Source organism: Papaver somniferum, chromosome 10 (assembly GCF_003573695.1).
Source record: "Papaver somniferum cultivar HN1 chromosome 10, ASM357369v1, whole genome shotgun sequence".
NCBI lineage: Eukaryota > Viridiplantae > Streptophyta > Magnoliopsida > Ranunculales > Papaveraceae > Papaver > Papaver somniferum.
The window spans coordinates 145,362,562-145,385,856 of NC_039367.1; the positions used below are offsets into that span (position 1 = coordinate 145,362,562).

Consider the following 23,295-nt stretch of genomic DNA (forward strand, 5'->3'; position numbering starts at 1 on the left):
ATTTGTATCAAAAAAAAAAAAAAAAGAACGTAAAACAATAAAAAAGATAAGTAAGTAAATAAGATGAATTACCTTTTTCTCAATCTTTGTGTTTCTTCATGTCTGTGTATTTCCCCACATAAAGCACCCTAGTTGGGAGAAACTAAGCTCTCCACATAATTCAGTGGTACGCTCCGTCCACAGTTGATACCAGAGTTACCATTGCTAATTTCTAAGACTCTGAAACTATTTTTCTTTGTGTCATATAATAATGGCAACTGCAAGATGAAACTTAGCTTATATAAAGACAACTCTCTTTATTGATGTTTAGAAAATCTCTCAAAACTAAACACAAGCTCTAATCTTGCTCATATGATCAACCACAACTTTGGTGATCATATATATATAGAACTATGAATTCCTTTTCCTAGTCCTATTACCTTATTACATGTCTTACCTTTTCTTAGAACTAGATGACTTCTAATTCCCTTAGGATTACATCAATTTCCTAATCTTGTCCTAACCAGCTTGTTAATGACTTCTATGTTGAAGTTTAACCAACATTCTCCCCGTTAAGCTTCAACCTTACCCGTGACATATCTTGTACTCCAATCAATTGTCTCATTTCTTCAAACTTGATCCGAGCTAATGCCTTTGTCAATATATCTTCTTTCTGCTCAGTTCCCGGTATGTGTTCTACGTTAATGACCTCCTTCTCGATGCATTCTCGTATGAAATGATACCTTTTGCGAATGTGTTTCGTCTTCCCATGAAACACTGGATTTTTAGTGAGTGCAATTTCAGACTTATTATCAATCTTGATGAGAACTTTTTCAGATTCTCTTCCTTTGATTTCACCTAATAGTTCTTGAAGCCATATTGATTGTTTAGCTGCTTCTGTTGCGTCCATAAACTCAGCTTCACAGGATGAGAGGGCTACAATGTCTTGCTTCTGTGAACACCATGTAATAGGTGCTTCACCTAGATAAAATATATGACCATTTGTACCTTTTCCATCATCTTGGTCAATATTATGACTGTTGTCACTATACCCAACAATTCCTCTTGATCCTCCTCGACCATACTTCAATCCACAGTTGATTGTACCTCTTAGATATCTCAATATCTTCTTTATTACATCACCATGAGACTTGTGTGGACTCTGCATATAACGGCTTGCTACTCCCACAGAGAAAGCCAAATCTGTTCTTGTGTGTAATAAGTATCTTAGGCATCCAACATTTCTTCTATAACTTGTTGGATCAATCTCAGCTTCTTCTTGATTAACATCGTTGTTTCCATTGGTATTGATGATTATGGGTCATTTGCCTTCGTCAATTACTTGACCCCATCTCATGTGAAGCATTCCTGGATCCCTACTTGGTCCATCATTAGTTTCTTTCCAGTTCCAGTTTGCTTTTTCATCGAATACCACATCTCGACTCACTATTACTCTTTTCGTTGTTGGATTGAATAATCTGTAAGATTTGGATCCAGGCTCAATTCCTAGATGCACAAGAGTCTGAAATCGATCATCCAGTTTCTTAAGAGTTGCAGAATCAACTTTTGCGTATGCTTTGCAACCAAACACTCTTAAATGATCTATGTTTGGGTTTTTCTTTCGCAAACTTTCATATGGAGTCATGTATTTCAGAGCTTTCGTGGGTATCCTGTTTATTAGGTATGTGGAGTGTCGTACAGCTTCTCCCCATAGATAATTAGGTACCTGCATAGCCTTTAAAGAACTTCTTGTCATCTCCATTAGAGTCATGTTTCTCCTCTCCACCACTCCGTTTTGTTGTGGTGTATATGGTGTTGTGAGTTTCCTTTTGATTCCATTTGACTCACAGAACTTGTTTAACTCTAAGGAAGTGAACTCTCCTCCTCTATCAGTTCTAAGTATTTTGACCTCCTCTTTTAATTCTTTTTCTATCAGATTTCTGAAAGCTTTGAATCTGTCAAATGCTTCACTCTTTTCTTTTATAAGAATAGACCACATATATCTTGAGAAGTCATCTATAATAACAAATATGTATTTGTTATTTGCAAGGGTTTGTGGTGTAATAGGACCACATAAATCAGCATGAAGAAGCTCTAATGGCTTTGAGGCTCTGAATGTTGTTGCTTTTGGGAAACCTTGACGAGTTTGTTTCCCAACTAAACATGATTCACAGATTTTTTCTTCATCATTTATCTGTGGTAGTCCTCGAACCATCTTGTTCTGAGACATTGCCTTTAAAGTTCTAAAGCTTATGTGTCCTAACCTTGCGTGTCACTTCCATGTCTGATCTTCCAGTCTCATATTCAGACATAATGGCCTTCCAATCATGAGACTTATCTTGTAGAGTCTATTCTGTGAGCGTGAGACTCTAACTAAAAGTCTTCCACTTGGGTCATGAACTGTTAGATAATCTTGTCGCATTCTAACATCACATCCAACTTCTGTAGCTTGTCCTAAACTTAGAATGTTGCTTTGTAAGTTTGGGATGAAGTAGATGTTTGTGACAAGCTTCTGTTCTCCGGTCTTGCTCTGAAATAGAATTGATCATTTCCCTTCAATTTCTACAGAAGATCCATCCCCAAACTCTTTCACTTGTCCTTTGATTTTCTCATTGAGTTCAGAAAAGTAGTGTCTCTTACCAGTCATGTGATTGCTGGCTCCATTATCTAAATACCAGATTCCTTCTTCTCCATCCTTTGATTCGTAGTTCTTTGGTATTAGTTTACCTTCGTTTAAGAATACAACTTCGTGCATGAAAAGAGTTGTATCTGCTTCCCTTGTTTCATTCTTGTTTGCTTCTTCCATCTTTTGTATTCTTTCAGGGCATACAGAGGAGAAGTGTCCTGGTTTATCACATCTGTAACAAATAATGTTTGATCTATCCTTCTTTTCTTTCCCTTGGTTTTGATCATTCTGACTTGTTGTTCTATCTTGTGAGTTAAACCTTCCTCCCCTTCTTCGGCCTCTGTTTACTCTACCACCTCTTCCACGACCTCTTCCTCTTGTCGCAGAGTTTTGTTGGTAAGAGTTTGTGTACAAGAGTTTTCCTTGAGTTTCTCCATTGTTTTCTTCATCAAGGATTCTCTCTTCATATGCTTTCAATCTTCCAATTATATCTTCATAGCTAGTCTTCTTTAAATTTAAGACTTGTTCGAGAGAAGCTATGATATGAATATACTTGGATCTTGGTAAACTATTGAGAAACTTCTTTACCAGTTTATCTTCATCAATGGATTGTCCAAGTGACGCAGCTTTTGAGGCTATCTCTGATAGATTTCCTGCAAAGCTATCAATAGTATCAGTGTCTTTCATCTTCATTCTTTCAAATTCAGACATTAAGGTTTGCAGACGGGATTCTTTAACTCGATCAGCTCCGAGATTACGTGCCTTTATTGCATCCCAAATTTTCTTTGAAGTTTCCTGTTCACCAACTTGTATAACAAGACATTCTGGTATTGCTTGAAAGAGTAATTCAATGGCAACATTGTTTTTGTCTGGGTCCAATGTACCAGGATCAATTGTTTCCCAAACTTTGTAGATTTTCATCAGTACCTTCATTCTCATGTCCCATACTGTGTAGTTTGTGGCTTTGAGGATCGGAACTTGTATTGATGGTGTCGTGAACTGTTTTACACCCACAATGGTGGTTTCGTTTTCCATGGCTCAGAAACAAGCTCTGATACCAATCAATGGCAACTGCAAGATGAAACTTAGCTTATATAAAAACAACTCTCTTTATTGATGTTTAGAAAATCTCTCAAAACTAAACACAAGCTCTAATCTTGCTCATATGATCAACCACAACTTTGGTGATCATATATATATAGAACTATGAATTCATTTTCCTAGTCCTATTACCTTATTACATGTCTTACCTTTTCTTAGAATTAGATGACTTCTAATTCCCTTAGGACTACATCAATTTCCTAATCTTGTCCTAACCAGCTTATTAATGACTTCTATGTTGAAGTTTAACCAACATATAACAATTTCCTATCTCCGGTATCGATTAGCAACTCACCGTTTGTAAAAGACCATAGCGGTTTCAACCGATAATAACGTTTAGGTCTCCACCAGTCATCTGCGTCAAATATGTTTGTGGTACTAAAACTGAATCGCTTAGTCCACGAATCTGTCAATCCATATTCTTGCATCAACCATATATCAATGCGATGAGGCAGTCTTCCAATCCTCCAACATAGTCAAGTACATGATCCCTAGTGGTTATTTGTACGTCTTCTGGGAATAAGATATCTGCAAATCTTTCGCTACTTACATCGAAAGAAACTATGACTCTGGACCCGAACCAATAACCACCAGTTCTTTTTTAGTTTGGTGTTAACGCCTAACCAATGAAAAGCTCCATTCACGAAAAAAGCAGAAACAAATCTTCTAAAAGGAATATTGACCGTATCATGGAAAAGAGGATGAGCATAATTGTCTGTGCTTTGGATTTTTTTTCCATGACCTAGACCCTAGTGAATAGACATCAACTAGATAATGGCAGTAAGTATCAGTGATTCGTACCAGCTTGTAATCATCGGCAACACAATCGTAATAAAACCCATATCGATTAGCGTGACAGAGACACGTCGGAAATGGACATCGGTCTTTCTTATATTCACCGGTTGATGGGTTCCAAATAAAAATATCCTGGGAATATTTTAAAGCCATGCAAATCAAACCATTGCAAGTACCCAACATCCGAGACTTACTCAACACGTCTTGTATAAAGGCGAGTCTTAATAAAGTAACGGCTAAAGAGTAGTGAACACCAAATCTTACATACACGCCTACAGCTTTGGATAGACATGTTTGGTAATCTGAGAAAGATGTCTACCTGTATCTCTACCGGAAGGCTTGACAACGACGACATCTCTTCTTCTGTTGCTGCTTCAATTCTTTTTCCTCCTCTTTAAGACTTCAACATATTGGATGGGTCTTTTATAGTAGTAGTTATTCGGATCTAAAAATGGGCTCTGGGCTAATATCTGTCCGGGCCAGATGGTATGATGTCAAGTAGTGGGTGTTACCGTGTTATTTGAAACTCCAACCCGGATGTACGACTCGTTTGGCGAATTACTATTGTTCTGATGCCACGATCATATATCTCAGATTTTACCTAGTCAAGATTACGCCACCATACTAGTTACAAGCTCGCTCTGATCGATAACTATGAATCATCAACAATGCGTACGTGTAAATGCAACCTCAACAAACAGCATATATTTTAATGTACACCTTAAAATACGTAGAGTCGTGAAGGCACGATACAACCCAACCTACTCATTCAAAATTCATGTACATACAAAAACATCCCCCAGCTACTTAGAATTAATCATTCATGCTCTGCACGTTCGATATCTACAGAATATAAGTATTCAAGTCACCCCCATATTTCTAGACTAAGTTCAAGACAAAGAACTCGCAATAATCACTAAGAGTCTAAAACATCACATAATTTCACAATGGGTAGAACTAGCTCATCAAGATTTCAAGTTTCTTGTTTCAATTCATCTTCATCGCGTGTACGAATTCGTTCTAAACCTGTTCATAGCAAATCCATCAAGTCGACTTCTTCAAATTTCATTAAGAAAGATGAGTTAATGATGATGATTGATAATAGTACGAACAAAGAAGCCGAACAACGGAAATCAAAGTTTGTGATCGGTAGGAGAATTATGGTTGTGGTAGATTTGAGTTATGAAGTTGCAAGTGCAGTTCAATGGACTTTAACACACACTGTTCAGAGTCAAGATACATTAATCCTTCTTCATGTCGTAAAACCCAATTCTTCAAAGCAATGTAAGAATTTAGTCATGAATTCTTTTTAAATTTTCTTTGTTGCAGCGATATTTAAGAACAATCATTGATGGAGATTTTCTTTTCTGTTACAGGTAAAGGATCTGAGATTACGCCGATGAGTGCAAGGGCTTATGAACTGCTTCATACCATCAAGAATTTATGTCACTTGGAAAGACCTGAGGTAATTAACCTGTCAAATCCCCGTGTTTTTTTATCTGATATGTCAGAAAATTAGGATACTGATGAATTTCGAATTAGATTAAAAATGTAAGAACCCAATGACTTTCACCACGCTCTAGCAGATTAAAATTAAAAATATAAAACCCAATGACTTTTGCCGCACTTTAATAATGAATGATTTTATATGGACCATGGGTTTTCTGAGGAACCATGGTTTTATTAGGCCACCTTCCCTATAGTTATATGGGTATCCTAAAGCGTTGAAATGACTAACTTATTCTTAACTTAATTTAATTTAAAACCAATCTAATAACCACCTCTATATATATAATCACCACCTCCTCACACCACCGCCGCCGATTACCACCACCACCACCTCCGATTATCACCACTACCAACCACCGATTACCACCACCACCTCCTCCCACCACCACCGCCCACCACCGCCGATTACCACCACCACCACCTCCGATTATCACCACCACCAACCACCGATTGCCACCACCACTAACCACCACCACCTCTATATATATATAGCTTAATTTAAAAAATTAACAAAAATATCACACAAACTCATTACTTGTCATTCGTTTTTGGTTGAATAAATGAGAAGTAATCATCAAAATGAGTTGAAAATGGAAGTTGCAGAGAGGTTTAATTGAGGGTTTTTTTCAGAGAAAAGTTCGGTTACGTGGCAAAAAACAAGTCTCAGCCGAACTTTTAGTTCGGTTACTTCGCAAAACGTTCGATTTCGCGCAAAAAGTTCGGTTATCACGAATTAATTTCTTCTTAACCGAACTCAGAGTTCGGTTGATTAGCAAAAAGACTTTTAACCGAAATCCTTGTATTAGAACAACACAAGTCCATAAGTTCGGTTCCTTCGCAAAATAATATCACCGAATTTTAGTTTACGAAAATAATGAGAAGTCCAAAAGTTCGGTTCGTTCGCAAAAATGTTAAGTTTTCTTTGTAACCGAACTCTACATTTGAAACTTCGTAACCGAACTCTACCTAATTCTCCAAGAAATAATTTTCGTAGTAACCGAACGTTTGCCTAATTGCATATATGCATATATAAGCCCAGTTCGGTTGATTCGCAAAATAAGTTGAAGTTTGCGAACCAACCGAACTTATAACACTAGGTTACTTTTAACCTGCAGTTCGGTTGGGAACTGGGTTGCGTTGAAGTTTGCGAACTAACCGAACATACCTCTGTAAATCTTATTACTAAAGTTCGGCTACCTGCGTGTTTGAAGAAAGAAAATCGAACTCTATGTTCGGTTATATGTTCTTGACATATATTAACCGAACTCTGTGTTCTTTACCTGTTCTTCACACTTGGTAACCGAACTACCTGAACCTAGAAGGAATTTCTTACAAAAATTTACAGTTTTACGAATATTTGGACCAATTCAACCACCATTATCTAAGTTTGAAGCATACTTGGGTACCCAAATACTCTTCCTCCGGTTGTGGTTGGTAAAATCCATCATTTTCATCTTGAGATTGAGTTTGTGGAAGAATACATTCACCATCTAAGAAATAACTCATATCTAGATCATTGTGACGATTAACAAATACTCTAGGAGAGGATGGAGATGAAGAATCAGATGAGCTATCATCACTTGAATACTCAAGCTTAGTGAATTGGAAAAAAAAATTATTTTCCATGTTTTCATCTTCATCTTCTCTAACTTTACTCTCTCAATAATTCTACTTCTTTAACTTAATCATTTCACTAATGATTTCACTAATCATTACCCAAAATTAATCAGGAGGGTAGTTTAGGTATTAATATAAATGTCTAGGTAAGTGGTGACCTAGATTTACTTTTAAATGTCTTACTAAAAATAGAACCATGGTCCCCAAAAAAAAACATGATCCCCAAAAAATCGTCCCTAATAATACGTATTTGGGCCTGATATATGTAGGTTCAAGTTGAAGTTGAAGTAGTAAAAGCACCAAAGCAAAAAGGTCCAACCATAGTGCAACAAGCAAAGAAACAAGGAGTGTCACTGTTGATTTTAGGACAACGAAAACGCACCTTAACATGGCGTTTACTGCAGCTGTGGCGACGTAAAAGGAGTAGCTCCGAGGTTGTCGAATACTGCATCGAGAATGCTAATTGTATGGCAATTGGTGTAAGGAGAAAAAGCAAAAAACTTGGAGGATATTTGGTCACTACTCAACATCACAAGGATTTTTGGATCTTGGCATGAAAAAAGTTATGTGTTACCCCTCATGGAAAGAGAGAGTGTGTATGTGTACATGAGCAAACCTTTCAATTCATGCTATACATTACTACAAATTTAGTTTCTTGTATTGTATTGCGGACCAGAAAATGTCCTGGCCGATGAGAATAAGTCCTGGCGCGGATTTGCGGTGCACAAATTGTATGTGTACCCTGAATTCAAATGTCACAAGTCATGTAAAGATAGTTGATCAACATAACAAGGAGATCATTTTATGAAAAACTAAGTTGTTACATGTAATGTAAGTACGGATGGAATGGAAGTGTGATGAAGTAAAACAGTTAAAATTATACTTAGCTTAATTTGTTGGTTCAAAATCTCACTGATGGTGAACAACCTGCAAGAACAAACTAACAACTAGTCTGTGTAAGTATCAGGTTGAGGCACATGTTCATCACACGTCCAATCTGATCGAATAATTTAATTGGATCAGTTTAGGTCTAATCAGTTTGGTCTAGATCGGTTGGTCTCGACCATCCATCTACACTGTACATGGCCAAAAAATAGAATGCTTTTAAAAACAAGGATTTGGCCTAGATGTCTTCTGATGGATCCTTTGAACTCAAAAAAAATTCGAACTCTTTACAGTCATCTTTCGAAAAACAAAAAAGCTCTCAAAACTTAGCTCAAGTCTGAAGTCCGCCTTGTTTTTCAACGATGATTGACACATATTTTGTGAATTGCATACACAAAATGAATTATGTCTTTTTCTCTGAAGAAAACTACAGATTTGGAAAAAGTCACGAGCCTATACAGAAATTCATAGTAGATATACATAGAAAGTCACAAGCCCATACAGAAATTCCTGAGCAACCTTCATCACTTCCCGAGACAGTGGTGGTGCAGGTGCAGCAGTCTATGTTGCAGCTCAGAGATGAGTACGAATAATTGCCATTGCCAACTGGTTCCAAACCTCCCCTCGAAGATATGATCCCCATCACGTACGTAGCTTCTACTTTTCCTTTCTATCTATTGACTGAAAATGTAAGTTTCACTTTCACAGCTACTTTTAAGGTACATATGCCTGTCGAATATGTTCTGAGACAAATGCAAAGAGTTGCGTATGTTTCTTCTATTATTTTTATCTCTTTAATGAACCTATAAGAAACTTTTCCACAAATCCCAGATCTCATACAGCTTCATAGAAATACAAGTTGTGCGAAACTGAATATAATCAATGATTACGGCTCGTGTATTGTTCCTTTATTATTCTTTTAGAACGGATCACATGCATACGGACATGGCTGAATTTGCTTTTGTGCAGCTATCGTGTGCAAATATAGTCGGATGGCTTTTAAGTTTCAGTACTACCAATCGATCAAATAAAAAGTTTTAGTACTACCACGAGAGCCGGTGACCCCAGGACAGGGAAATATGGTTGCAGAAAGGTTGCGTCCGTTGGGATATTACCTGGTTGATCAAGGCATATAATGTGCAGTAGGGTCTGAATTCAGCCACATAATCTCTTTAATAAATTTCCTTGAGATTTATGTTCTGTCCTCTTTTTTCTAGTTTACTAGATTTGTGCCCGTGCTACGCACCGGTCATATTTTTTTCTTTTTAATTTGGTGTGCGTGGGGCTTCGCCCCGCCCCCTGGCAACGCATTTTTGATTTGGTGTGCGCTGGGCGTCGTCCCGCCCGTGGCGATGCATTTTTGATTTGTCTGCATCCCGCCCCGTGATGATGTATTTTTGATTTGATGTGGCGGGCAACTACATTAAATAAGTCTAGAATATGAGTAGATTTTTTTTTTTGGCTTTTAACTTGGTGTGCGCGGGGGTTCGCCGCCCCGTGGCAATATTTTTGATTTGGTGTGCGCGAGGCTTCGCCTCGCCTCGTGATAATGCATTTTTGATTTGGTGTGCGTTGGGCTTCGTCCCTCCCCATGGTAATGCATTTCTGATTTGGTGTGCGCGGGGCTTCTCCCCGCCCCGTGGCGATGTACTTTTGATTTGGTGTGGCGGGGAAAATACATTAAATAGGTGGAGAATATGTGCAAATTTTGTTTATTTTTTTCTTTTAATTTGGTGTACGCCCCGCCCGTGGCATGCAATGCATTTTTGATTTGGTATGCGTCGATACATTTTTGATTTGGTGTGCGAAGGGCTTCGCCCCTCCCCGCGGCGATGTACTTTTGATTTGGTGTGGCGGAAAAAATACATTAAATAGATGGAGAATATGTGCGATTTTTTTATTTTTTTTTTCCTTTTAATTTGTTGTGCGTGTGGCTTCGCCCCTCCCCGTACCAATGCATTTTTGATCTGGCGTGTGCAAAACTTCGCCCCGCCCCGTGTGATGAAATTTGATTTGGTGTGTCGGGACAAATACATTAAATAGGTAGAAAATATGTGCAGATTTTATTTATTTTTTTCTTTTATTTTTGCAGAAAATATGGAGATTTTTCCCTTTATATATTAATTTGGAAAAAAAAAGGTCATAATATTTATTTTTTCCGTTTTATTTTTGTAGAAAATATGTGGAGTATTTTCCATTTATATATTAATTTGGAAAAAAGAGTTTTAATATATCAGTTACTCGATTTCCAAATTGAATTCGGACTTCCATAAAATTCCAAACACTGTTAGTTAGGTTTTCTTTTTTAAGTTTTTCATTTTTAAACCAATCATACGTTTCCAAGTGTCCTCACCTAAATATTGAATTTGGTTTCCTTTTTTTAATCTTTTTCCTATTCTTTTTAAACCAGTCATACGTTGTCAAGTGATCTCACTAAAATGCTCGTTTCACAAAACTCAAAAAGCACTTATTTCGGCCTATAAGAAACGAAAATTTTCTTACCGTTCAACATGGGAGTCTTATTTATCTAGGCCTTTAAATCTTTAGATTTGTGTCCATTTGAGATTGCATCTTCTTTATTGTAGTTGCCATGAACTGGCAATGAAGCTGTTGTAGACAATAACCTTGTGGGGACATGTTAACATAACTTTGGTGTTTTGAGACCTTCTTTTTTCTTCCTTTTTTCCCATGCTCACACTCATTGCTTTTATTTGTCCCCTGAGGCCCCTGACCCTGGTTTTGCATGACTCATCAACTCGGCTAGGTGCTTCACGAGTTAACTGCAATATACCGGTGGACTGGTTGCGCTATTTTGAATCACAAGACTAACTTGATATGACGCGGGATATGAACTTAGCATCGCAGATTTTAGATTACTTTTTCAGATGTCTTACTCGAAGTTTGGCTCGGCTCATATATCTGATTCTGAAGTATTTGAGTCAGGCTCACAACTTACTTGTTCGACACTATATGTGTACACTTTTACTACTTAATAAATCTTGAGTCAGATTTGAGTCAGATAACTAGGGATGACCAGACCACCCCTATGAAAAAGTCAAACTGGTCCGGAATACAGTTGACGCGTTAATGCCACCAGCCCTGTGGCTGTTAGTGTTAGGTACTCGAGAGACCTACAGCCTATTGTTATCCTGTGCTCAATAATGTGGAGGAATCTAATCTAACAATCACTTATTTAATGGATTGTGACAATCAAAATTGATGGGGACCCAAATGATGCCTTTAGGTGAAAACTCAGTTGACTGATTAATAGTGGTAGAATCGGATTCTCTCAACATCATATGGCGTAGAAAAATGGAAAGAAAGAAAGAAGAAAAAGGGGTTCAGATAAGCATGATTTATAAAAGGGGATACCAATCTTATTAAGTGCTGATACTGTTTCATATATGACAAAAAGATCCCACTGATTCTGGCCGTTGGATCGATGAAATGGTATCAGCACTTAGTAAGACTGGTATCCCCTTTATAAATCGTGCAGATAAAAGTTTGTATTCCACCAAACAAAATCATCTATTAAAACTAAATTCAATTGAGTAATCATATTAACTTACAAATTTTGATACCAACTTTTTTTCTTATTTGGAAGTCTTCTCCTGGACATGCATAATGCAGCAGTTTAATGATGCCTTTGGAATAGTACCACTATGACTTATTTCCTAGCATTTGAATGATTACAGAAAGGGGCAACCTGGACGAATTTTGAGTTATGTTAGCAGATTTTTGATCCATAAGGTAATGTTAAACTATAGTAAAAGATTTTCGATTCAAATTTTTCAAGTCAAAATTTGGGTAGGAAATTTTCAATCCTTTTTTATTAATCGGAAAAATCAGATTCGTTAAATCTTTAAAACTTGTTCATCCCCTATAGAGAGTTGCAACTATATTGGCAAATTAGTAATTTTAAAGGATTTAGAAATCGCAAAACGAGCATCTTTAGCTTCTAGGTCAGCATCAGTAGTTTGTCTATATGACTATATGACAAAATTTCCATTCTTTAACACTAATCGAAAGATGCAAACAATCTAATGTAATCGAAATGGTTGGGATCACATAGCGGCTTTTAAGTTCTTAAACGAATTTGGCACATATATATTTTGGGTTATAACATATGGTACTTTGTGTGTATAATCTAAGCCATAACTGTGTTTTCACCCAAATTGACACGGTTTTATCTTATATTGTTATTCAACTCTATAGAGGTTTTAGTACTCATGTTACTTGGTGAAATCCGAGCAACGAAAAAACTTGGAAGAAGTATGGAAAATCAAGTCTAAGGTTTCAAGATTTTTTTTATCTTTCAGAGAGTGTCAAGAGACTTAATGCTCAATCTGACGGCTTTAGAGCAATTAATAACTTGAAGGTTTCATTTCACGATAATCTTGTGGTCTTACGATGAAGCTTCAAGTACCTTAATCCCAATGTCAACATATTCACGCTTTGGAACCAACTTCTATCCTCCACCATTAGGCTTGTTCTTCCACGATATATTCCAAAATGACGAGGTGACAATCAACTTCAAACATTGAATATCTCCATCATAAGATTTGCTTTTAGTTATTGCCTATTTTAATTTTGAAGAGGAGGTTAGCGTTTACGAAAAAATTTAGGCTCATTATTATGTTGCTCTTATAGATTGAATATCTCCACCATTATACTTGTTTATATTACTATATAATATATGGATTTTCAGAGCATTATGTAAGGCGTGATGGATTATAATCTATAAGTTTTACCTATTATGCAAAAGAAGTAAGTGATGCCTCATGGGGAGAACATATAACTGTAGTATTGTTTCAAAGTGTTGCGGTGCAATTGAACTTTGAAGAAGGCAACAATGATAGTCTTTGGTATAATAACCATTGAGTTGAATGATTTCATCCTTCCAGAAAAGATCAAACCGAGTATTCTCATAAGTTTCTATCGTTATGGATTTTCAACAACAAAGGAGATGAAACGATCATATGCAGAACCATAGAACAACTTGAAGAATGAAGAATTCAAGATGATGTTGAAGAACCAAGGAAATTAATCTTGATAAATTTTGAGCTGAAATATCTATTTATTTTGAATTTGTATGTACTAATAGTTTTGTCACTAAAATTGACAAAGAGGGAGATTATTAGAGCACTGCTCGGTCGAACTCGCAAATTTTGTTATCTCAAGATTCTTGTCAATGTTAGATCCACTAAACTATGTCTTGATTTCTAGTCTACTTAAGTCAAGTGTCAGACTAGTATTAGAGTATAGTAATTGAGTATCAGACATCATTGAATAACCCTCGAAGATTGAATACTGAAGAACAAAGAGGTATCAGACATCACTGAATAACCCTGAAGATCGAAGACATTTGGAGAACTTCATCGACAAAGAGTATGTGAAGACTGAAGCATTCTATTTACTCACGGCATTACCATTCTATTTACTCACGACATTACCATTCTATCTAGATTTAAGAACAAAAAAGAAGTTCCCAGTCAAGCTTGTCTAGTTAAAAATCTTGAAATATGATTCAAACAATAGATATTCGTAGATCCTTAGGAATCATAGTTCAACATTTTTTTTATTATTCAAGAAATATCTTTGTTTCAAATGGATCATTTGGAAATTTCCCAAGAAATGATAATTTATATCTATGTCAATTGGGAATTTTTCAAAACATGAAAGAGAGTTGTTAGAACTACTGAAATCTAGACACAGGGTAGGTACACATACCCAATACGTGTACCCCAGTCAAATGAGTTCCAGAACAAGGTAGGTACACCTACCCAGTATGCGTAATCTAAGGTTTTAAGATTCGTAAAGGGGGGGAGGTACGCATACCCAGTACTGATACCCTCAAAGACCTGAGTTCGTGAATAACTTAAGGGTATACATACCTGGTACGAGTACCCTATCTCCCTGAATTCGCGACCTGGTTCATAGGTATGTGTACCCATAGCTATACATACCTATCTAGTACTAATTAAGCATATGCTCACAAATTATTGTCACAAATATGTTTTGCATTGCCACAACTCTTACGAACACTTCTAAGACATCTTTGATCACTAAATCACTTTGTTTATGTGTATCATGATTCAAGTATTAAGTGCTACATGAACACGATTATGTTTATACGTTCATATGGCATACTTACCATGAACTATCATAATACACGGTTCTAGGACCATGGACTATAATATATATTCTTCTATGTTTTTCAAGACAAACTTCTCATATTCTTACCTGAACTCCTAACAAGCTAGAATTTCATCTAAACTAATAAAGTGTTTCATTGATTCTCAAGTTATCTTATCTTGAATTCAAAGTAGCCTCTAGTCTTGAAAGTTTATAAATAGAGAGACACAAACTGCCGAAAATTTTAATCCCCGACACTTCCGTGTCCTAGTTGTATGCTAGAGTCATTCTCTATTAACCTAGGATTCCTCTGAGAAACATAATTAGGTTTAAGATTTAAAGACTTCACTTTGGGATTTGTGAAGCCATATCCGACTATATTTACCTTGATAGTTCGTGTATCCTGATCTTGTTCATTCCATTTTTTGATGTTTTCTTCAATCTCCTTTGGAACGAGATAGATTGAAAATCACAAAGTTCTCTTCGTCTCAGACTTTATAATTCCTCAAGATAGATATCTACAATTCTTTTTTATTTATCGGTTTAAGATTGTTCTTGAGAGGTGGTTAATAATCCAGGCTATTCGTATAACTGAGTGTAAGTGTTCCAGATTTGTAGGTTTACTAGCTTTGTCTACTTCAAACATATTTCCAAGCCTTCGGAAACCAAAAAGGCTTATTTGTTAGAGGCATATTGGTATAAAACGTCTTCACTGAGGTTGGAGCAGCTCTTAGGTTGTAAAGGACGTCAGCTAAGGGAATCAATTACGTGGATCTTGCGAGGTTCAAGAGATGTAAGGATCACAAATGCAGATGAATATCTTGGAGGATGACTTCAGTATCAACCACATTCCAGTGCGATGTCTGATTGTAGGTTAGTGTCTTCAGTGGCTTAATACAGTTTGATTTTCAAATCTGGACGAGGTCTTGGGATTTTCCTATAGGTGCATTTTTCCTCGTTAACAAAACTTCTGGTGTCTAGTGTTTTTCCTTTTCTGTGTTATGTTGTTTTATCTTTATAATAGGAAAAACATAAGTAGTACGTATAGAATCCTAGTTGATAAATCCATAATAATTGTGATCAATTACGAGACTCGTTCTTGTATCTTGAAAAATAGATAATAAGTTTTATGCTTGGCAGAATTCAGATCATCATTATTTGGATATGATTAGATTGATAGTAAATATTGGTTTGTGAGATCATCCAAGTACTCTTCTGTACAATCAGGTTCACAGACTTTATTGTCTCGAACTTTCTAATTTTGGAAGAGAAAGATATGTAAACTATATATATTATTTAAGGATCTTTAATTAGATCCGTTTGTGATTGTATTAGGTTTTGTCCATACATGTTGTAGAATGAAAATATTTATGGTGTACTTGGTATCCTCACCTTTTCACTTGTGGAAGTATATGATGGTAAGTAGTAGTACTGACTATCTCTATGAAGAAGTGATGAAGAAAAAGAAGAGAGTCAATTAAATTGTGAGTGGTTACAATTAGGGTTATATCATTAATTTAGGTATATGTGTTTTATAGCGGACGAATATGATTAAGGATTTAAACATTTATAACTCAGATGAACGGAATTAAAATGGGTCAGCTCGTATGGTCTTCAGCCTCAAACTATCGGACTAGCCGAGATCAACGGTTATGGATGAACTAGTCGAGATGAACGATTTTGTTAACTGAGTCGAGATGAACGACTCTGCTCAATTACGGTTTTTTCTCTTTTGGACGATTTTCTCCGTGCGGTTGCGCATTGCATTGTAATTATGAATGTGGAGTCTGATAAATCTTTGAACCATAAGGTAATACCTTGGAATTAGGAAATAGGGATGGAGATATCCACTTGTAAGGGTGATAATCTTGAAATTCCTCATTGTAGAAATTCTTTCAACTTATTGTCTAAGTACCTTGATTCTGATAATGAAAACGATAACCATTTTATAGACAAGGTGACTATTTAAGACATCGATAATAATGAAAGTGATGAGTCTACTGATGTTGAGCGAGAGATTAATAATTATCATTTTACCCGTAAGGAAAAACACAAAGATCTAGAGTTCATGAATCTTAAATCCCTCAAAAGAACTAAAAGTGAGCTTTCAAGATTAAAATGAAATGGGAAGAATGGAAATAAAGGATAAGAGAGGTAAAACAACTCATGTTAGAGGACTTTAGGCTGAAGGAAGTTTTGTCTGATCTTGTTTTGTGTTGCTTTGTTAACTGTAATTTTCGATGCTTGGTTGGTAGATTTTTAATTTTGCTTGTTAAGTTGCTCATTTGTGCACTTAGGCACCTCTTATCTTTTGTTTTTTTGTTCTTATCAATAAAATTATAGTCATTCTAAATCAAAACATAAACACACAATAGACGCATAATATGTGGGACTCAATGGCTGTATGTAATTATCAATCTCGAATATGAAGAAAAACTTTTTCCACTAAGTCATAAGAGAATAAGAATTTCTTTTTAAAAGCTAAATAAAATGAGATCATGATTGATATACTTGTTAACAAAGAAAAAAGAATAAGAAGAACAAAGAATAACCAGATAAAATATATATTAAAATCAGAATTTGAGAAACTTATGGATTTCAAAATGCTTGAAAAAGGAATCCTTCCTCATCCACCCAACAAACTTTTAATCCCCCACCCCACAAGGGAGCCCTTTTAGATAGCCGTTTTATACTATATTTTCATGTTAATATGAGATTTTTCATGATGAAACTGTAATTATTATGAAAATAATTAGCATAATTATTTTTTATTTTTTCGAACTACTATAATTCGTTTGAATCTGACACGTCATATCAAAATCTATTTCGTTATGTTTGATTATTCAATAGTAAGATCATGAAAAACACTTGAATCCAGTTAGATATGTGCTCAGAGTCATATGCGAAATTATATTACGTGATTCAAATATCTTTGATTGAGATAAAATGATCCATATCATATCTCAAATCAAAATATTTCACAAATGCAAAACGAACTGACATTTGATTCGGGTCTGAATCAGACATCATTCCCGCATCAGATCCAAACAAGAGGGTCGTTTGTTTTCTCCAATTCATCCGAATCGTCTGGATATAACTCATTATATCTGAATCTGGCTTAAAAAATAACAAATTAGTAAAGTTATAGAAAAATAATAACAATTGGTTGCGTGCTCAACGAAGCCAATATACAATGAAACTTATCGACAACGGGTCAAATGTATGAACTGAATCAAACCTCGAGTCAGACATCAAAGAAAAAATAACAAACAATTGTACACTTAGGCACCTCTTATCTTTTATCTTTTTTTGTTGTTATCGATAAAATGATAGTCGTTTTCAAGTCAAAAAACATACACACAAAATAGACGTATAATATGTGCGACTCAGTGGCCGTATATAATTATCAATCTCGAATATGAAGAAAAACTTTTTGGACTAAATCATAAGCAAATAAATGTTTTCTTTTAAAAGATAAATAAAATGATTGATATACTTGTTACAAAAAAATAGCTAAATAAAATATATATATTAAAATCAAAATTCGAGAAACTTATGGATTTCAAAATGTTTGAAAAAGGAATCATCCACCCAATACACTTTTAGTCCCCCATCCCATAAGGGAGCCTTTTTAGATAGTCGTTTTATACTATGTTTTCATGTTAATATGAGATTTTCCATAACAAAACTACTATTATTATGAAAAAGATTAGCATAATTGGTTTTTATTTTTTCAAACTACTATACTTCTTTTGAATCTGACACGTTGTATTGGAATCTGATTCGTTACGTCTGATTAGATTACTTAATAATAAGATCATGAAAAAAACTGGAATCCAGTTAGATATGTGCTCAGTGTCATATACAAAATTATATTATGTGATTCAAATATCTTTGATTGAAATATATGATCCATATCATATCTCAAATCAAAATGTTTGACAAATACAAAACGATCTGACATTTGATTAAGGTCTGAATAAGACGTCATTCTCGTATCAAATCCAAACAAGAGAGTTTTTTTTTCCGACTCATCTGAATCGTCTGGATATAACTCACTACATCTGAATCTAACTTAAAGATAATTAACTAGTAAAATTACAGAAAAATAATTCCAGTTGGTTTCGTGCTCAATAAAACAAATACAAAATAATACTTCACGACAACAAGTCAAATGTACGAGCTGAATCAAACCTCGAGTCAGACATCAGAGAGGAACTGGCGAATATTTGACTCGGTTTGAATCAGACTCCAATCTCCAATCAGCTGCCGAGTCGGATCCAAACAAGGTATAGAACCGTGGATAAATGTCGACCTATAGAGAGATGTAAGGGCAAACGTGGGAGCACCACCAAATGATCAAACTAAACTATGCCAAGTATAATTCCCATGGGCCCTCCATCCCATTTTACACTAACACTTTTCCACCTCAAAAAAAGTCCCGAATTGTAATTTCACCACCCCCAAGAAAAACTCAATAAGAAGCGGACGTGAAGGCCATTTATTCATTCCAGTTGTGAATTCAGACATCACATTATTTATTTATTCATTCTTCGTGAATTCGACGCTATCACCACTTTTTTTTCCTCTGCAAAAACCTAAGAAATCAAAATAACCAAAAACCAAAATCAAAATCAAAGATGTCGTGGCAATCATATGTTGATGATCACCTTATGTGTGATATTGAAGGAAATCATCTCACCTCTTCTGCAATTTTAGGTCACGATGGTAGTGTTTGGGCTCAGAGTCCATCGTTCCCTCAGGTTGTTTGATTTCCTTGCTTTTTTTCGATTTAGATCGGTAATATTGGGTTTTTTTAATAATGGGTTTGATTTATTTTCTGTTCTGCATAATGGGTTTTGTTTATTTTGTTGGATCTAATCTTAATCTGGAATTTTGGAATTTTTCTGTGTTGAAAATGGATAATAGCTTTGCCCTAGATCTTAATATGATTTAGGAATTTTTTTAATCCTCAGATTTGAACCTTAGATTGATTATGAAGGAATTTTAATGTGGGGTGGAGCTGATTTTGTTTATTTTTGTTGTTTTGTGGGTTGATTTGAGATCATTTATGAATTAAAGTTATGTTTTGTTATGTCATGAATGGATCTTAAAAAGGCCTTTATTGTTTGAGTATTACTTGATTACCTTAATAGATTGGCCTTAAAGATTTCGATTCATCTATTGTAATAGAGATTGGTGTTCTCTGATTTGATTGGATTATCATGCGATTCATGCTGTAGTTTAGATGTATCTGTTGTGACTAATGCCCTCAATGGAGGTATCTGAATGAATGTTCTTATCTATAAGACCGTGGTGACTATGTTAATGTACAAATCCATGTTTGATTTTGCTTTGTTGAGATAGGAATTGATTGGGTGGGCATTTATCGAATCTATGATGTTTTTTGGAAGTCGTTAATGGGTGTAGTATGTGATTGTTGATTGTAGCTTAAGGCTGGAGAAGTAGATGCAATCATGCGTGACTTTGATGAGCCTGGATCTCTTGCACCAACTGGATTACACCTTGGGGGAGTTAAGTATATGGTTATTCAAGGTGAACCTGGTGCTGTCATTCGTGGAAAGAAGGTGATTACTTTGTTTGCCAATGAAATTTCTATTGTCGTTGTTCTGTATTTGGTTAAATTGTGTATTGTGTGTATGAGAAAGCAGAAGTGATATGAACATTTGTAGTAGGAATGGTCAATCTTAAGTTTTGATACATATAAAAATGATTGGTTACAGACTTGAACACGGATATGACCTTTAGATCCTATATGGCGGAATGAGTTTGTGTTTCTAACTGAATGTTAGATGATAAGATAGATGGTAATGAGGCTATAGATTTCACAGAAGTCTATGAGTCTCTCATGTCTTACTTTGATTTGGTTGCCTGTGTTGCTTAAGTTGTATTTGCCCAATATCTGTTTCAGGGTTCTGGAGGTGTTACTATCAAGAAGACCAACCAGTCCTTGATCTTCGGTGTGTACGATGAGCCCGTGACTCCAGGACAGTGCAACATTGTTGTCGAAAGGATTGGTGATTACCTTGTTGAGCAGGGTATGTAATTTGGTACCAACCAAGTCAGTCAGCTTTGGGTGTGTTGTTAGTTATTTTCCGATTCTTTTCTTTATTGGCTTCTTCAGCAGCCTGAATCTACTACCCTGGTAGTACCACGGTGGGTATGGTAATGGTTACAGTAAAATAATATATTTACATAATTTTGTGGAAACTCCTTCTGTGTGGAACAAAAACAAACATGTTTTTATTTTGGTTTAAGGAAGTTTTATAGAATGTGATTGATGATGTTGTTGATGATGATGGTTAATCAATATGAACTACTTTCTCTTCTCTTCTTGTGGTTTGTTTCAAATTGAGTATCTGCAAGAATTTTCTGCCCAATTTCATAATCGAAGTGTTCGATAGATGCCCTAGTGGCAATGTTTGTTGCATTGTGTATTTATCATGTGCATAAGAAGAAACTGTGAAAATAAGAAAATGCATGTGTGAACTGCGAAGTGAATGCTAGCATTGTATTCCAGTATTAGCTAGCCTGCGGAGAAAAGACCCCAGTAAGTAAATTATAATATGAGGGGTGTATGGTTCATTAATTATTGCGAGGTCCTGCAGAGCCTGGACTGTGTATGAGATCATGAATCTTTCATCAGGTTCTCCAGTGAGACTGGACAATGGACACAAGTGTGTCCATGGGATTCACAATCTCTTGCAGACAGTTGTTAGGTTAGGAAGTAAGACCAAAGAATAGATGTGTTTATTGAGAAACTTATAATGCGATTACAACCTGATAGAAAATCTGAAGGAACTTGAACAGCTCATGAGCCACTGCCTCAAAACCCCAAAATTTAAACCAGTAATACACAATTCAGGGAATCAGGGAACTACCATTCCGCACGGAGATCGAAGATGATATTGTCATGGTCAGGGTCAGAGTCAGAGGAATAGTATTCATCAATTTTCTCTTCCACCTCTTTCTTCTGCACAGCTGCACCACCATTGACCACCATAGGTGCACCACCCCCAGAAACAGCAAGTTTCTCCCTTCCAGTTGCAATAAGTTCAGTCAAGTCTTTACCCCGAACTTGAGAAAGAAGAAGTTCAATCTTGTCATCAGCGTCATCAGCAGCACCAACAGAACCTAAAATGTCCTTGATATCTTCGGCAGTTGGTTCCTTGTTTCCTCCCAACACTGCAAGCATATATGCAGCAATGACCTTCATCTTGTTAAACTAGAATCCCTCTCAGAAAAACTTTTCTTCAGGAAAGCTATGCGATTGCTCTTCTAAAGTGTGTGCATTGAGAGGCTTGTGTGGTGTCTATTTAAAGAGATGTTCAAAGGCTATGAGGTGCTGGATTAGGAAACCCGAAGTCTGCAAGGATTTGAAACCGCCTTCCAAATACAATCTACTTCTAAAATATGGAGACCTTCTGTAATTCAGAAGTAGCTTCGGTTTTGGAATGTTTTGGTGATTCTCGGTTTTGGAATGTTTTGGTGATTCAGGACGGACCCAGCCTTGGGCAACATTGGTCAGTTTGGGTCTCTCGGCTTAGCATGACAACGAGACACCTGCAGTTTTTCTGTTTCACAACTACGCGATATCTGTTTCCCAGTTTTTCTGTTTCACAACTCAGTACTCAAAATTTCGAATTGAATTGCATTCTAAATCTCAAAATATATTGGGGCAAATCTGAAACTCTTAACATAGAATATGGACATTCAATTTTCTGCACAAGAGTGCGAGTCTAGGATAAAGAGGGAGATGTGATCAACTCTACAATACGCACCATTCCAAATGCTGTGCAGCGTTGTTGGACTGTGCTGGTGCTGCCTCCTGCACAGTATTGTTCCCCAGCTGGATTGTGCCCATGCCTGCATCCATGTGAAATTGGTTAGAATGCAGAATTTAAGCAAACAGAATTGTGATAAGAAAAATATTGACTTGTAATGCCGTTAGTAGGTTACAAGTTGACCAGAAACCAACCAAGATTAAGCTGAATCCTATCACACAATAACACTAATAAATTGATATGATGTAATAACTAAAGTAACCAAGGAAGGCATCAGATTCATCAGCCGAGACTAAAACCCATCTCTTCATCAAGGTCTTCCTCCTCTCTCTCCTCTTTTTTCTGTTCGGCTGCACCATCGTCATCGTCATCGCCACTAGTATTGCCAACTGTTGCAGAAACTGCCATAGAAGATTGACCACAAACTGAAGAGAGTTTCTCCCTTCCAGGTTCGGTCAAGTCTTTTACCTTCAACCTGAGAAAGAAGAAGTTGAATCCTGTCACCGACATCAGCAGCAGCACCAACAGAACCTAAGATGTTCTTAGTATCGCCAGCAAACTGCTAGCAAGTATGCAGCAATAACCTTGGTGATACACGGAAGTCTGCAGGGCACGTCCTGCCAGAGAATTTGTTCTTTTTTACCTTTTCCCTTTTTCTGTTCCCATAAACAGACATTACCACCCAAAACAAAACTAAAAAGTAAATAGTTATGGGAGCATTATATTTGGTATGGCCATGACAATTGAGTGATGTATAAAGATCTGCAGCAATTTTTTGTAACTTTTCTAATATACCGGTGACACAGTTACAGATCAAACTGAAACACCCAGAAGCTAATAAAA

The 23,295-nt window shown here is 36.1% G+C and overlaps 3 protein-coding genes and 1 pseudogene across 4 annotated transcripts; 2 read left to right on the top strand and 2 right to left on the bottom strand.

The window, feature by feature from the left end:
- Positions 1–5,266: 5,266 nt before the first annotated feature.
- Positions 5,267–8,507, top strand: LOC113319427. Of its 2 annotated transcripts, none has more exons than XM_026567682.1 (3): positions 5,267–5,785; positions 5,878–5,966; positions 8,032–8,507. In XM_026567682.1, exons 1-3 carry the CDS (start codon positions 5,449–5,451, stop codon positions 8,182–8,184), a joined length of 579 nt encoding a protein of 192 aa, XP_026423467.1. In that variant the 5' UTR covers positions 5,267–5,448; the 3' UTR covers positions 8,185–8,507. The 2 variants fall into 2 exon arrangements, with proteins under 2 accessions (XP_026423467.1, XP_026423466.1); XM_026567681.1 differs by having other exon boundaries at positions 5,269–5,785; positions 7,897–8,507.
- A 10,639-nt stretch (positions 8,508–19,146) lies between these two features.
- On the top strand, positions 19,147–21,002 carry LOC113317205 (profilin-like). Its single transcript, XM_026565346.1, has 3 exons — positions 19,147–19,410; positions 20,098–20,235; positions 20,580–21,002. Exons 1-3 carry the CDS (start codon positions 19,288–19,290, stop codon positions 20,712–20,714), a joined length of 396 nt encoding a protein of 131 aa, XP_026421131.1. The 5' UTR covers positions 19,147–19,287; the 3' UTR covers positions 20,715–21,002.
- Positions 21,003–21,131: 129 nt separating this feature from the next.
- Positions 21,132–22,251, bottom strand: LOC113317206 (60S acidic ribosomal protein P2-like). The gene has a single exon (XM_026565347.1). It carries the CDS (start codon positions 21,882–21,884, stop codon positions 21,546–21,548), a length of 339 nt encoding a protein of 112 aa, XP_026421132.1. The 5' UTR covers positions 21,885–22,251; the 3' UTR covers positions 21,132–21,545.
- Positions 22,252–22,734: 483 nt separating this feature from the next.
- On the bottom strand, positions 22,735–23,128 carry LOC113316422 (annotated as a pseudogene).
- Positions 23,129–23,295: the final 167 nt, after the last annotated feature.